The sequence below is a fragment of the Apium graveolens genome, chromosome 4, assembly GCF_009905375.1.
Source record: "Apium graveolens cultivar Ventura chromosome 4, ASM990537v1, whole genome shotgun sequence".
In the NCBI taxonomy this organism is placed as follows: domain Eukaryota; kingdom Viridiplantae; phylum Streptophyta; class Magnoliopsida; order Apiales; family Apiaceae; genus Apium; species Apium graveolens.
The window spans coordinates 127,351,731-127,368,654 of NC_133650.1; the positions used below are offsets into that span (position 1 = coordinate 127,351,731).

At 32.7% G+C, this 16,924-nt stretch overlaps 2 protein-coding genes across 2 annotated transcripts; both read right to left on the reverse strand.

Annotated features, from left to right (window-relative positions):
* Window positions 1-466: 466 nt before the first annotated feature.
* On the reverse strand, window positions 467-2,916 carry LOC141716893 (uncharacterized). Its single transcript, XM_074519056.1, has 3 exons — window positions 1,807-2,916; window positions 1,183-1,692; window positions 467-859 (listed from the first exon to the last, which is right to left on the reverse strand). The coding sequence occupies exons 1-2, from the start codon at window positions 2,352-2,354 to the stop codon at window positions 1,461-1,463; spliced, it is 780 nt and encodes a 259-aa protein (XP_074375157.1). The 5' UTR covers window positions 2,355-2,916; the 3' UTR covers window positions 467-859; window positions 1,183-1,460.
* Window positions 2,917-5,219: 2,303 nt separating this feature from the next.
* On the reverse strand, window positions 5,220-16,144 carry LOC141719623 (uncharacterized). Its single transcript, XM_074521998.1, has 10 exons — window positions 15,662-16,144; window positions 12,178-12,364; window positions 11,913-12,046; window positions 11,715-11,827; window positions 11,468-11,591; window positions 8,552-8,701; window positions 8,239-8,394; window positions 7,007-7,086; window positions 6,838-6,887; window positions 5,220-5,656 (listed from the first exon to the last, which is right to left on the reverse strand). The coding sequence occupies exons 1-10, from the start codon at window positions 16,067-16,069 to the stop codon at window positions 5,520-5,522; spliced, it is 1,539 nt and encodes a 512-aa protein (XP_074378099.1). The 5' UTR covers window positions 16,070-16,144; the 3' UTR covers window positions 5,220-5,519.
* Window positions 16,145-16,924: the final 780 nt, after the last annotated feature.

The window sequence follows — 16,924 nt, forward strand, 5'->3', positions numbered from 1 at the left end:
ATAAAACGATTTGTACGAAGATAATGTCATCGAAAAGGGTTAGCGTATCGAAAATATTGCGTCGGGCCGCGTACGGGTCAAACCGTAATCCGGATCGAAAAAGTCAAAATATGGGAAATGTCTGGAATTACCAGATTAGGTTAGGAAGGATTTTTCGGAAAAATTTCGGGTTATAAAAACGTAAAAACGGTTGAGGTTGGACAATTCCCGACTTTATAAAATAATTTTGTAATTATTCAGAAAATAGTTAATAAATTCATAAATCAATATAAAATCATATAATACTTCAAAAATTACCAGAAAAAATACCTTAATTATCTATATTTTATTCTGGACATAATAAAATTAACATACCAAGACTTTACCACATATACACATCCACATAACCACACCAATCATCAAATAATTCACCAAAAATAACATAAAATCACAAAAAAAATATTTATTGATAAAAATAATTACACGTCATTTTCCGGATATTACATTTGTCATCAACCAAGGTTAGAAAATATGTACAATTACCATGAGTCTGTACTCTATATGGTCCCCAGAGATCCATATGAATCGGATCAAACAAATAAGAACTACAAGAGGTATTAGAAGTAAAAGTATTTCTAACTTGTTTGGACAAATGACAGATTTCACAATCATGTGTGAGACTAGATTTACATTGAAAAGGAAAAAGTTTCAGAACATAAACACGTAAATGACCAAGTCTGGCATGCCAGAGATCAGTAACAGATGAAGAAGAAGAAGTAGCCAATGCAGTAGAGTGATCTGATTTGAAAGAAGATGAGTTGAGAATGTAAAGTCCACTATCAGTTTTACCAATCTCTAGGGCCTTCATCAATGAAGGGTCCTGAAGAGAACAAATATGACTATTAAACATCACATACATAGAAGTAGATGCTACTAATTTTAAAATTAACAAATTATATTGAAAACTTGGAACACAAAGGACATTATGTAGTGTGATATGAGAGTTGATCATAACAGTCCCTGTATGAGTAACAGAAGTTGTATTTCCATTTGGTAGGTGTAAAGAGGATTGACAAGGAACAAAATTGATAAGTAAATGTAAATGTGGGGTAACATGATCTGTAGCCCCAGTGTCTATCATCCAGCTAACATCAGTAGTAGACGAAAGTAGAGTAACTAGACTAGCAAAATGAAGAGTAGTACCTGCAAACTGAGTACTGTTCATAGAAGAGTAAGGATCAACAACAGATGAAGTAGATGAAGTCTTCATATTTTATTGCAACATCTGAATAAGCTGTTTGCACTGGGAGTCAGACATGTGCAAGTTGTCTGAAATTTTTTCCAAACCAGCAGTAGAGAGAGGATGAGATGAAGTTTGTCCTTTAAACCTGAGCTGTAACAGTCCTGGTAGTTAAATGCTTTGGTTTTGGCTTCGGTTTACCATACATTTTATGCCAAGTTGGATAGCCATGGAGACAATATCATTTCTCTTTAACATGACCAGTCATGTGGCAGTATTCACAGTAAACAGGTGAAGAATTAACAGTTTTCTTAAAGTTACTGTTGAGACCATATGTGCTCTTGACAGACATTGCCATATTCTTAGTAGAATTAAGTTGTTGACCACTAACTACTCTTTGATTCTTATCCTGAAGTAACATAGCATAACACTGACTTAAGGAAGGTAGTGGCTGCATTAGCAAAATCTGACCCCTGATATTAGTAAACTGATCATTCAGACTCATCAAGAATTGAGTGAGTTGTACAGTTTGATCATGAGTATCTAGTTTGGAGTTAATTGCACACATGCAATGTGCACAAACTTACCGAGGTTTTGCTGCTATACAGTCCAGTTCATCATGAATTGTCTTGAACTTTGTAAAGTAAGCAGTAATGGCTAACGTGCCCTGAGTGAGATGTGAGATTTCCTTTCGAAGACTGAATAACTTTGGTACATTTGTCTGAGCATATCGAAGCTGTAAATCATCCCATATTGTTTTTGCATATTTCATATACACATTGTTGTTTCTAATAGTGACAACAACAGAATTAAGTATCCAAGAAGTCACCATATTATTGCATCGAAGCCAGTGAGCAAGTAGTGGAGAATTAGCAGCAGGTTGAACATAGGTGCCATCTACACCAATTTTCAATTTAGAAGCTAAAGCAATCTCCATAGATCGTTTCCATTGACTATAATTTTGTTCATCTAGTATGACTGTGGTGAGAATGATCCCTGGATTATCTGAGGGATGGAGATAGTACGGATGATTAATATCAATAATAGACGATGATGATGTAGATCCCATCGCAGCGGAAGAATATGAGGCTACTATTGAAGCCATAAGTAGTAGTTTGATAAAGACTATATGCATGAATTAATATACACAAATTTTTCGAAGAAGCAACATATTAAACAGATGATGTGCATACACAGTACATCTTGAGTTTGATACAGAAACGAAAGAGAAACTGAAGAATCAAGATACACTCAATATAACGAAGACAGTATATGATGAAAGAACGCAGAAATCGCAGAAATTGATAAGAAAATTGCAGAGATAGAGTCACTTAGCTTGACTATACACGGTCGCCATTAACGATCAATAAATTGAAGCTTTAAAGCTCTGTTATCTGACACTTCTTGCTTGTAAATACTGATATGAAGGATCAACTACACTTATATGTGCAATCCATGTGCTCGGATACCATGTTACAATCAGTAAAGCTTGGCATAAGCAGGAGAAACCTGGTTTGGAAACGGTCACAATGGGTAGTACACCTACTCGGCCATGCATACGTATACTCGAACCATTTCTTCTAAGGGCCCCTATTATTCATGTTTCCACTAGGATTTCCTGCAAAGCTTCATTGAATATATTGATGCGCGTAACAAACAATATTAGCCCATGTACTTTAGTCCTCAGAATGCCAACAAGTATGGAAGTATGAATTCTTTTGGATTATAAACTTTAGTCGGAGACTCTTTTTATTTTTTTATACTAGGTAACCCGCAACCACTATTTTTCGGGTGCTATAACTTCCCAATGCTAAATTTTGAAATAACTGTATAAATGTGAAGTAAGAGGGGTGTATTTAATCAAAATTTTAAAGCAATTTTTTGGGTTTTTAAATCAAGAGGTATGTAATTTGGATTTTTAAAAATTCTTTAAAATTCGATGGTATTCAATAGAGATTAAAAAAAAATTAAAATCTGAATGTATTCAATTTAGATTTTAAAGAGTCTACTCTAGCGGTATTCAATTTTGATTTTTAAAAATTAATAAAAATCTGATGGTATTCAAAAATTCGTAGATTTTTTTTATTTGAAAAGGTGGTGAATTTTGATGGATTTGCTACTAAATTTTTAATATTTTGAAATCTTTTTAAAATACATGAGATTTTGAAGGATTTCCGGAAAAATTCACAAAATCAGCAAAACTCTGCAAGATTTTTTTATCAACTCCGTCAAATTTCACGAACAAATAAAATCAACGATTTTTTTTTAAAATTCATGGATTGTTATCATTTTTTTAAAATCTGAAAGAATATACTCGCTAAATCCGTGAGAATTTTATTTCCTCCTGTATTTAGAATGAAAATATATAATAGATCGATTGACTAATAAAAAAATAGAAGCATGCTGCTAATTTCTTGCAGTATTTATTCCTGACACTCGTAATAGACATGCATGTCAAATGTTTATTAATTTTAACTTCGACTCTGCTTCGAAAAAAGAAAGAGAAGTACGAGACGGTGGTGCATGTCATACAGTATATAGAGCTGTGTTACTAATATCTGCGCAGGAGCACACATTAGTTACTAACTCTAATAAAAATAGTTTTTTTTATTAGTAGAATTGATATAAATGCAGGAGTTATTAATATTTATTATTCAACCACCAATAAAAAAAATTCATTTATACGGGAGTAAGTGACTATTACGTGCACTTGACATACCATATAAAATCCCTAAATAGAGTACATACATACATACATGCAGTCTAAACTCTTATGTGCATAATTAGGACCACTTATTCAACTGAAAGAAATTTTCAATATTGAGGGGATTTCGAAACTTTTGCTGGAAGGTTTTGAGTTGGTTTAAGCGTAAATAATGACAACAATTGAAACTGACACATGTGAAGTACCGTTTGATCCCAAATATCATTATTTGGATAGAATAATATTTAATATCCTTTTGAAAAAAATAGCTTCAAATATCCCTCTATAATTTAGTTTCGTGTTACATTTTTTTTAATCAAAAACGTAATTGTGTCTCTTGTTTTAATTTTTTTTAAAAAGAAATTAGAAAACGCAACTTCAATTCTTATCTAGGAGGGCAAAACGCTCAAATAATGACAAAAATAACATTTTTTGGGATTAAGTAACAAAAATACCTATTTTCAATATTCCGACCATTTTTACCAATCAAATATCCATTCTCAGATTGAGTATATCAGAAAAAAAATCTTTTTTTTTGTAAAAAAATATTTAACAAAAAAAAATTAGTTGAAATACCCAATCTGAGAATGGGTATTCGGGCAATATACTCAATCTGAGAAAACATATTTCATATACCCAATATAAGAAAGTGTATTTTAACTTTAAAAAAATAAAAAAAAATTGGTTGAAATACCCCGTCTGAGAATGAGTAATCGGGCATATACCCAATATGAGAATGAGTAATCGGGCATATACCCATTCTGAGAAAACGTATTCCAAATATCCAATCTGAGAAAGGGTATTCCGTCGGTATTTTTGGCCGCATTTCTCAAATTTGGTATTTTGGTCACAAATTTCAAAAAAAATGGTTTTTTTGGCCATCATCCCAGAATTATAAAATAATATTTGAGACCATTTTTTTATAAAATGATATTGAGGGTCATTTGTCTCAAAATAGTGATACAAAATAGTCATTTGTCTCATCTTTACTCTGGGTTTGTTTTGTTCGGCTTGATTGTGAAAGATTGTTTTGTTTACCTCAAGAGTCATACATTGGTTTGTTTTGTTGGAAGATCCAATTACTATCCACAATTCACTTCTAGATTTTCAGTTGAAGAATGTGTATGTCCCTTCAATCTGTAATTCGAAGAAGGCAAATGGTTGAATTGATGACTTCGCTTCGATCTTTTCGACTGAACCCGAAGGAGTCAAAGTATTTGAGAAATACTAGGATTTTATCATTACCTAGGCCTAGGCCTAGGCCATGGTATATTAAAATTTTATTTTTAAGGCCTCTTCGTTTAATAAAGTATACCATATCCTAATAAAATGTTGTGGAATCAGAAACTATATTTTCTGATCGTTTATCGTGTTAACGCTTACATACAGATAAACATTCGATCATCAGTTCGTTCTTCTCTATCATCTTATACTTCAACATCTGCGTGTTATAATTGCTAGATTTTGAATGAAGTGTACATGAAACAGAGAACACCGTAACCACGAGGCAAAAATATATCTACAAGTTCGTAAGCCATGGGAAGCAGCAAATGTGGACGTCACCAGGGGTCAAGGTGTATCAGCTAACCTCTGCCTCTATATTTTAGCAAGTCCTTTCCTATCGTTGTATGATTTTATCCAACCTTCAATCAGCATTATTTCCTTGGCCCTTTGCTCCAACAACCAGTTAGGATCTTCATTGGTTGCTGCACGCAAATCTAAGTGATGGGCACCTAAAAAAGAATAGAACTTTTAGGACAACAGTATTTCATGGAGTTAAATTGTAAATCCAGCAAAGAGTGAAATTCAGAATTTTCTAGTCACTATTAGCATTGAAAAGATACTGTGTTTCCCTGTAACTACTATTTTATTTGCACCCATCTAGTCTTCGACAAGGTCCAAATCCTCGACATCCCGTAAAGGTAGCGAGGGAGATATTGCTGCACCAAGAGGTCTTGGGGCCTGTAACCACTATTTATGCAACAATGGAGGCACCCTCAAAATATTGATATGCACAAGTAGCTTAAAATGAGATCTCATTTGAGCTACGCAAAGTATTATTTCATAATACCATTTTATTTTATTAAAATTTGTTTGGAAAAAATGCATAATAGTCAACCAAAAACTTTTCTTTACAAGAGTAGCCGACTAAACCTTAAAAATTAATATAATAGTTTAGTTATAAAGAGAGACGAAATTTTAATAACTAGAAATTATAATAATAAAGAAGTATAAGTTAGAGGGAGATCTAAACTAGGGAGTTTATACTTGCCGCCTCTAACTGTTGGGTGAGGTAAGCTAGCTCACCGCTAGTTTTGCTTACCTCACCGCTACTTTTAAGCGTGGCAAGTACTAACCATTTGATCTAATCTGGACCATCAATTACCTCATTCAACGACTGAGATATAATATGTCATTCAAACCGTTCCTGGCACCAGGACCCTAAAACTGATATGATGAAATTATGGAAGCAATATGCACAGTCGGGTATTTTAGTTATGAGCGTGATTTGGATATCGTTTAAGATCATAAGGCTATATGTTTGCTTGCAAGGATTATAATCCCCGACTATCTAGAATTGCAATTATGTTTTTAGACCTTATCCTTTTACATATTTTAGACTGCTTTTTATCACCTTCCGGTTCACAGATTGGAAGAAGACTTCAAATTCAATCTCTCCCTCGGTATGATTAATCCAATCAAAAAATGATATTTATTTGATAAGATACCTTAGGAACTAATATTGTGTAATTTTAGTGTAGATAGGCCAATACAGTCTGGAAATCTATTTTCCCATGAAAACCTATAGTACTGGCAGATAGATGAAACTCAAAACAATGGAACCAAGAGGTCCATGACAGGGAAACTTTTAATTTTCTATATGTGAAGCATACAAAATGCATTGTTACATTACCTTTCTCTGTAACAAGAGCAACAATACTTTTAGAAATATCCTCCAAAACACTGTTGCATCAGATATTGTCAAAATTGTCAACTTTCAATACCTCATACTCGTATGACTGAATAACATAGGCCGCGTGAAAGAGGCCGATTAAAGAAAGTACTGAGTAAAAAAATTTCACCTGCCACCACTCCAAGGATCTAACAAGCCATTTGAGAATATGATGTTACTTCCAAAATTCTTCAGGTCAGCTTTGAAATCCTGCATTAAAAAAAAACATAACATGAAGAGCTTCTTTTATTATATAGAAAATTTTATATATTTCTAGATAGCAGTTATTGATGAAGAACTCCAACCAACATCTTATAATTAAAATAGTTGTTGATAAAATTTTAAAAGATTTATGGGTAGGTTCTTATGAGTATGATATTATTCTCATAAGGAAACATTTGTTAATTCTGTAATTACATCTATGTAAATGGCTTAGAATTTATAATAGAGAGAGGATATCGATTTTACAGAAATTACCCAACTAGTCGAATAAATTGATAATTTTATTTTTACGTTTGTTTAACCATATACAATAATTCTAGTCGTCTCTTATTAGTTCTTATTATTGTCAAGATGCTCATTAATCACGATAGTCTATGAACGTAGACTTGTAAAACTTCTCATTTTGCATACTTTTAGAACTTATTACCCATCCATCAGATAAAATTGGAAACAAAGCTAATTGAAGATCTCATATAGACTTTAAAATATTTGAGACAGCGCATTATGTAATTTATTTGCTTGGTTCTAAGGAAAACAAAGATTTAAATACAAACTGAACAGTCCTAGCTTGCTCCGAAATGTCTAATTTTGACTTGGACTTGAAATGCCAACCCTATGACAAACACATGTCCAGAGTCCAGACTATGGCTAGCTGAAGTATTTTTGCCTGATGATTACCCAAATTTCACACATCCTTGGAATCGAAGGATATTGTTACGAGGATCCAAGAAGTTCTATCGTATTCAGTTGCCTCAATCAATATACCTTCTTAAGACTATACAATTATTATTACAGAATTTTATACATCTCAAGCCATGATATCCCGTTCATTCCGTTTAAATGTCATCGTGTTATTTTAACTATATTATTACCTGAATTTTGGAAGATTGTCAAGCACATAAAAATTTCTATGTAGAACGTAGAATGTAAATATTTTATCTAAGAGAAAGAACCAAAATAGAACAAGCTACAAATTGATATGGCATCTCTACTGTAGGAAGTGTAAAGTAATTGGCTGCTCGATTAAATTCCTTATGAATGTATAAGAATATTAGTGCAATGATCTATTATTAAATGCTCACTAAATAATTTTAAGTGACTTAAAACATGTATGAAGATGATTAGATGAAGATTTCTTACACGTCCACCAAATTCCGTCATAATCCATGTAGGCCTCGGCGTGACTTTAAATTCTTCCCAGCACCCCTCTCTGTACTCAGTGTAGTTGTAATAAAATTCTGGAAACATGCTGGAGTACCTGTTGCTTGACATTGGCATAACCATCTCAGTGCATGCCTGTCAAATGTAACCAGATCATATGACGGGACTGTTGATGTGTTAACTTTCATAATGTCAGTTATTTCCTATTAAATGTTTCAGCAACATAATAAATAGGGGAGGGGGATGAAGAAAAGAGAAGACATGAAAACTCTGCATGATACTGTCCAAGTACCTGCCAGTTCCAACCATTCTCGCCGTGAGGATCATCATCCAGGTTAAAACAGTCAACTGATCCAGTATAATTATAATAGACATTTAATCCTTCAAATATGCGTTCTAAAACACCGGTCCCGTCAGGACAGCTGTCAATTTTTCTGCACACCTGATGGAAAATTAGGGTGAGAATTGTCAAATCTCATGATCAGAAGGTGAGGATTCATAAAATTAAAGAGGCTAAGAAAACATATTTGGTAAATGAACTATAAAGTTGACATTCTATCAATCTGTCTGAGAGAAAATAGTTTTCCCATATTTATGCGATAGAGAATCAGATTCCAGGAGAATCTCAAATGAGTTGACGACCATATGATATAATATGGAGACAAATATGCTAGTGCCAAATCTACCCCTTTTTCCGGGTTACGGAACTAAAAAATCCTGTGCTGTGTAAGGACTCTATCACTATGATTAATGAAACTACACATCAACTAGTTTGTCACATCCGCAATAAAAAAGGTGTGGCCTCAGTGATTTCAATGATAAACACCAGTGTTTTTAAATGAATAATATTTGTTGGCAGCTGGTCCTTGGCAAGCGATAGTTGGCAAACCATCTATCTACGGTGAATACCTAAAAAGAAACAAAACATGCACAGATAAAGGAAAATCTCCTCTTTAATATTCAACTAAGATATTTTCTGTTGAGCAATCCAAGCTACAAGTTGCAGACGTCACCTAGTGCTTGGATGATGACTGCTAATTGATTAGTAATGCCATGTCAGTTAGATATGGTTAGATATAAAATTTAGATTGTAGATATTTCATTCATTCAGTGGATTTACATTTTCTCTCCCAACAAATACTTTCTCTCACTAAAGTAGCAATGCATGTTCTATCTTTCTTTGCTATAACTGGATTCATGATTTTACAAAATTAACACTTTCTGAAATCCAACACCACCTGATAAAGTTTGTTTGTGGACAAATTTTATTCAGTCATTCTTAAAGACATTTATATTTGTTAATTTTTTTATAGAATAAAGACAGCAGGCCTAACCCAATTCTGATTTATGCCAAACAACATTACTATCATATTTTTTAACAAATAATTTGCTATCTATCCAAAGGTATGCACAAATTTCTAATCTAATGTTCTGACATTTAAAAACCTGAATAGCCATAAACACATAAAATTTTAGCAACCTAAGTTTGGTCACTTGGAATTATATTTACAAATGTTCATGATTCGTGTGATGAACAGATAAGTTGTAACTTGCATATAATTTTTTTTATATATTGCATTGGAAATAATATTATAGCTATTGAAAATAAAAATTTGTCAATCATTAACTTTTGCAAATACCCTTTAGAGGATTACTTTTCTTCCCTTCAAAGTCTGACCTGTCCCACCAATTACAATGCTTCTTTAAAGCTAGGCGCACATTTAGCAAAAAAATCTAAAATATATTATTTAGGATTATACCTAAAATAGCTTAGGTTTTAAACATAATTTATACTTTATAATATATTAATTCACACTTCTAAAGCAAAAATAACATTATTGATACTTCAAAAAATATTAAACCAGAGTCCTTGATCAAAACAAATCCTAAATTTTCCCATCAAAATTCAAACTTTAAGGTTTATGGGTAAGTTCCAGGCTCCCAGATTTCATTCATCATCTTCATCTTCAAAATCATCCTCTGCCTCCCACAACTATCTTCTTCAAGTGTGGAAGTGGTCCCCTCAAATTCAAATCTTGTTCTTCTTCCTCTTCTCCATCCTCGTCTACCAAACGTTGCTGTCTCTTACGTGAACCCTTACTTGAAGTTTGTTTATTTAGGGGTTTATTTGGGGACTATAAATAAGGTTTTAGTCCTTCAACTAAGATAAGAACACAGAACAGTTTGTTTATTTAGGGATTTATTTTGGGACTATAAATAAGGTTTTAGTCCTTCAATTATGATTTAAGGACACTTATATAAGGATTGATCAGACACCAATGTAACACCAAATTTTTCTTGATAAGAGTATGACACATCAAACTAAAATAACTTTCAATCATTGTCACCTTTAATCGTTGTCCAAACACCTTGATAAAATGAGAAATCTAAAAGGCTATGTAAAAGATGGACGAAGATCGTACCTCATTAAGAGAATAACATAAAAGATCTCAGTACACAAATTAGAAAGAATTCTATTGTAGCATGATTTAAAACCCAACAGAAATATTGCATGCTCCTAAAGCAAACACCCAATAACTTGAACATCTAGAAGTTTAATTGTCCCTAAACAATAGTGAATGAAAATTCATAATAACCTCAGTATTAAAATGAGTCAATCCGGGCAAGTATCTCAAAGTTATGGGACAGGGGTAAAAATTTTGAAAAAAGCTAAACCATTAAAAACTTGACATAGCCAACTGACCTCACTTGACATTTGAAATTAAAAACACCTCCATAAGTATCTAGAAGTTCTGACACTGTTAGAGCAAGTCCAATGCAATGCTATAAGTGGTGCCATTTCTGTAATTTGAAACCAAATGCTAAAAATTTCAACTCCAAAGGGGTTCTATACTTGGATGCAAATATGCATAAATGCGTACTTGGTTCTAAATTTGAACCAAGGATGCATTTATGCATCTATGCCACATCATTAACTAACCATAAAGGGCATAGTGGTAAACTTTAAATAAAATTTAGGAGAGAGGGACAAAAAATAGTTATTTTTAAAATTATTTGGATGCAAAATGCAACTAGCATTGGAGTCGAAGTTCTATTTTAGCAAAAAAAAAACACTTTTTGGTGCCAAATTATAATAATAGCTACAGCTATTTTACATCTTGCATTGGACTTGCTCTAAAAGAAGTTGTGACATTTGACATTTAAGGATCTAGAAGTTGTGGCACTGTAAGAATTAATTCCAACTCACCTCCTTTATCGGATTTCCCGGCAATGGCATTAAAAACTCTGTAGGATAAGGGTAGTTTGCCATAGCCAAAGATGTATAAGCAGAGTCCCACCAGTTAGACAAATCAACAGAACTGTTTAGTTTTCTGTGGTACATCCTTAGAAGATTAGAATCAATAACCATATTGACTAATCTGAAGTGACATCGACAGTAATTTTAAGACAACAATGATGATGAAAAAGGAAAACTAGCTTTCACATGTTCTTACTGACACAAGTGGAAAGTTTTGGTAAGTTGCAGTAACCCATCCTCCCTAAGAACCTCAGATAATAATACATCCCATGACGTCTTTATAGTGTTAAAACAGCTTGTACTTTCTTGCTGTCAAGAAAAAAGAATGTACTTTACAAAACATAAAAAGTTGACATAATGTACAGTGTCACAAACAGGTGTAAAGAATACGCACTCTAAAGACATTTGAGACAATGTCATAAAATGTTTCTGGTGGTACAACATCTTCAAACTGCAGAACGGGTGCTGACGAAGCCAAAGCACCAACGGAAAGATGAGGATACTTGAGTCTCATCCATGCCGCTAACACTGTTTGTATCCAAAATTCAAAAAACATATATTAGCAAAGCACAAAATATAAAAATGAAATCTTTAGACTTATGTGTCATGCAGCTAAAATTTGCACATTGCAAAAAAAAAAGAATTAAATTGTATCTTACTTCCACCGTATGATCCTCCAAACAACACCACAGGACAAGCCTCAGCAGACAATTCTTTTTTGAGGTCTGTAAGCAATATTGCATAATCTGCAAGTGCTTGTTCAGCTGTTAAATAGGATAAAGTAGAAGCATTTTTGTATGCTTCACTGGTACTTCCGTAAGGCATAGACTCCCCATAGTATCGATGCTGCCAATTAAAATTTTCACATTTAGTAACTTGCATTAACAGACCAGATATTGTTCTTTAATATATTGCAACCATCAACTATAAAAAATTATGCATATAATTCTACACCACTGACTGGATAATGACTCTCTCTCCTTTTTCTCGGTAAAGTCAATTACAATCTATTTAAATACTCACCCACACATTTTCCTCCAATGAAGCTCATATCCTCAACCCTCGGTAACTACTCTACCCTTGGTCACTAAGGACGCGGGATATATGACTCGGTCATACTAGTAAGTGGCAACATGTGATATTGGGTTAAGTTACTGGTTCTGTTCTACAGGATCAATTACTTTACTATTTCAGTCACAATTCATAACTAGCAGTAATATAAACTTGACAAAATATTAAGTTTCCGGTTCTCATAAGAGCATCTCCAGTAGTGGTGCAAAGAGGGGTGCCAAAATCTATGGAAAAAAGCCTTCTAATTACAGTTTTTAGTAAAAAGGGCCAGTATATCACTATGTAATAATTTGGCCCTTAATCCTGAAAAAAGAGGCCCTTACTGTCACAAGTAAATGCAACATATAATTACATTTATAAAAAAAAAAATATCAATACAGTGTGTTTCTTGTTAGACCAGCAGTTATTGGGCCTGATGTGTTGCTGGTCAGATTCTTTTTTCTCTCAAGAAACGCAAATGCATCTTGCGTATTAAGAAAACACAAAAAAAATAGAAAATTCAGGAAAACGCATTATAAAATTACCTTATTAAGAAACCCAACTAAAAGATGCGCTTATATGTGATAAAGAGGACCACTTTTCTAAATTGTGATAGTTCGCACCATTTTAATTAAAATTGTGATAAAAAAGAATCATCATTCAAATCAATGTGGTATGACACTCTTGACTACCTCCCTATTGGAGTTATTGGAGTTAGAAGGGTGCCTAAAGGCGCTTTCCAACTTTTGGCACTCTCGGCACCGCTTTGAATGAAAAAAGAACCCAAATACTTGTACTAAAAGTATAAATTATATGTGCCTGTAATTTTTAAATCTAATTTTTTATTATTTGTTTTGGGACCTTTTAAGCACCTTAGACCATCTCCGATCAACTCTTGGCTCACTCTTTATAAATATTATAAAAAAATTAGCTTCTAATAAGATAGTGTGTGTTTATCACCAAAAATAATCTTTAAATCCACTTTTTATCAATTAGTTAATAATTTAAAATACTTGAAGTTACAAAAGCATAACAGAATAGGAATAGAGAAAGAAAATAAATGGGATAATTTTATTATAAAATATAAGTTAAGATTAAGATATGACTCTTAAAAACAAAGAAGGAAATCTTGGACAGGGCGCTGTAATTTGGGACGAGAGCCGAATTTCAAACCAGGCGTAATTCGAGTCGAGTTTAATTGAATCGAGCCGAGCCGAGATGACTCGTTTAACTAATCGAGCCTAAATCTCTGCCCGAAATATACTCTTTCACGAGTTGAGTCGAGCCAGCTCCTCTAGTTAAACGAGTCGGGCAACCCAAGTCGTTTAATTACACTTAATCGAGCCTAAACCTCTACCAGAACTCGGCTCGTTTATTTTCACAAATCGAGTCAAGTATGGTCCTTTAATTAACGAGGCGGAACCTCTAGTCGAGCCCAATTAAACGAGTTCGAGCCCGGTGACCTCACGAGTCGCCCGACTCGAATTACATCTCTACTCTTGGTCATTTGAGGAACCATTATGTGCCTCTTGTAGTTACATTTTCACCATCCTTCCTTAAATTTTTAGTTAATAGCATAAATAAAGAGACTCTTCAAAATGATGTTATAATCTTAAAAATGATGTTATATGGATGCTAGGTATTGAAGCTTTGTAGTTGCCAAAAAGGCAAATATGACATGGATAGAGAAGATAATAGAAATTTATTTTTGATAATAGTTGGACATGTTTGGCATCCATAAAGGTGCCTCATGTTTTAAAACTAATTATTCTTTACTCTAACGCCTTAATATTTTATGAAAACTGATAACTAAATGGTATTATAAGAATCGATTACTTAATATGGTATCGAAGGTATCAAAGTTGGCATGAGTTGAAAACTCAATCAACTTCAATATTCTCATAATTTATTATGAAAATGGGTTCTAAGTGAGGGAGAGTGTTATATATGATCCTTGCAAGTTGTTAGATATTAAAAATAAATTACTTTATTACTTTATCCTTGTATTATAGTATGCTTAAACCCCGGTGTTCGTTAATATTTAAATATTTTTTAAAATTTTATTTACCAAATCATATAATAAATTTTAACTTTAATAAATTTTATATAAATATATAATAATTTTAGATTTATAATAAAAATAAGAAAAATAATTAGCAAGAAACTGTGTTTGTAATTTAACTTGTAATTTAACGAGATAAGTTGTGGTCGTAGTTTAGGAGAATAAGAGGACTATTTCTAATTAGGGGAGGAGCCAGGAAATTAGACGAGGGGGTCAAAAAAATTATATCACAAATTTTCATGTTCTGAAAATTTTACATAATTATTCTATTAATAATACCTTCAAATACAATTTTTGATATACATTTAACAATCTCTTATCCGTATATTTAACCTCTTTAATCAAATAAAAATAGATAAATTTATGTACCTTCATGAGTTATATAATTAAGTGGGATCAAGAATAAAACTTAAGTGGGGTCAAAAATGTTAAGTGGGGTTAAAATTATTAATTTTTGGTGGTCAAATATAAAAAAATTAAATTTTATATAATATAAATAAGAAGACATTTAGAAATTGAGGGGGTGCAAGTGACCCCCACGGGGTAACTCCGCTATGGCCTTGTTTTTAATGGTTTAGCAATTTAGTAGTTTAAAATGTGTATAACAAAATTTATGTATATTTTTAATAACGGTATAACCGTTTAACCAAATTATACCTCGTTACGATTATTATAGTTTAGTATATATTAGTACTCCTAGACCCTAGTCCCATAATATTTGTTTCTCTTAACTTTTTATGGTCAATTTAACCAAACCTTTACTATAAATTACATATTTTATAGTTAATTTTTTTAAAAAAAATATTACAATTAGAAAGTATCTATTGTACATTTGTATAGCCTATTTAAATTTTAATGATGCATTTTTTAACAATTTCAAAATTATAATATCTAGATTGAAGTTTAGCATTCAGTCAATCCAACCACAAAAAAGTTAATAAAAATCCATAACCTAACGGAACACACCAAAATACACTAAAATAATAGTAATGAATAAAAATAATGTGGCGAACTAGAATTTGGAGTTTTACCTCGGGAAAAACTACCAAGGCGCCAAAGCGAGGGGCAAGCTCCCAAACAAAGCCGGTATTCTCAGCAAACCAATCAATGTACCCTTCGTTACCACAGTAAAAGAAAATGGGCCCCGCTCTATCCGGGCCCACCCAATGTTCGAAGCTAATAAGGTATCTTTGCCGAAACTTAGGAAGATCCGCGAAGCTGAAGTGATCGAGATTCTGACTGAAGTATCGGGTCTCGTATTTGTAGTTTTGCAGGTTTTTTAGAAGAGGCTTGTTGGGCTTTGAGAATCGGCCCAGAAGTCGAGGGGAGCGTTTGGAGAGTTTGATTGGAAGCCCATTTGGTAGTGAAGATGAGAGTAGAAACAGAAGAAGGAGAGAGATCAAGTGGTGACATGGTCGTAGGTTATTTGAATTTGGCATGTTAGAGTGTGAGAAGTACAGTTAGAAGAACAAGTATAGCGAGTTTGTAACTTTGTATCTTCTTGCTCGGGTAATCTGTTTATTTAATTTTTCATATAATATAAATGGAATTTTACTTCTAAATTTTTAATAACCCATTTTGGTTCTCATTTCTCTTCTCAATTTTGGCTATAATTTTTAAAATATTGTTTATTGCAATAATATCAGCTTAAATTATATACTATCTACTACACGCGGCAATACTGGTATACGACACGTGAACATGGTATGAAACGACACGAATAATTAGTGTTTGGATTCGAAAATTTGGTACACGGACACGAAAGTATACGAACACGAAAAAACACGAATATAATTAGTGTCGGGTTTGGGTTTCCAATATAGGTACACGGAACGAAAGTAAACGGAATAAATAAATAATTAAATTTTTAAAAATATATAATATACACATATATATTGTTATTCCTTAACAATACAACAAGAATCAGAGAAGGGGGTTGAATGTAATTTTGGCTACTTTTTCAAGATTTTAAAACTATTCTAACTGAATATATATATATATAAGTGTTTGATTTGCAGAGTGCGGAATGAAAAAATTATATAAATCAAAACACAAAATAATAAAAACACAAGCTTTTAAAACTTTCCGGTGGATTTGAATGTATCCACCAGATATATATATATATATATATATATATATCAGTTTGAGAACTCTGTGTAGCTTAGAATGGCTCACAGCTGATTTACAAGTAGAACAAACAAACTATAGAGAAATTCTTGACAAGTACAGCTTTTTCTATCTCTCTATTAAAATGTGTTTACTTAGTTGAATGTTCTACTAGCTACACTTGGTTT

Bases quoted from the DNA above. Each gene is read 5' to 3' on its own strand.
- LOC141716893 (XM_074519056.1), bottom strand. From the start codon at position 2,354: ATGCATATAGTCTTTATCAAACTACTACTTATGGCTTCAATAGTAGCC. The intron at 1,693-1,806 runs GTAAGTTTGTGC...TACTAATATCAG, and splicing joins TGTATAGCAGCAAAACCTCG to GGGTCAGATTTTGCTAATGC.
- LOC141719623 (XM_074521998.1), bottom strand. From the start codon at position 16,069: ATGCCAAATTCAAATAACCTACGACCATGTCACCACTTGATCTCTCTC. The intron at 11,828-11,912 runs GTGCGTATTCTT...TTTTCTTGACAG, and splicing joins TTGTCTCAAATGTCTTTAGA to CAAGAAAGTACAAGCTGTTT. The intron at 8,395-8,551 runs GTACTTGGACAG...TACATTTGACAG, and splicing joins AGAATGGTTGGAACTGGCAG to GCATGCACTGAGATGGTTAT.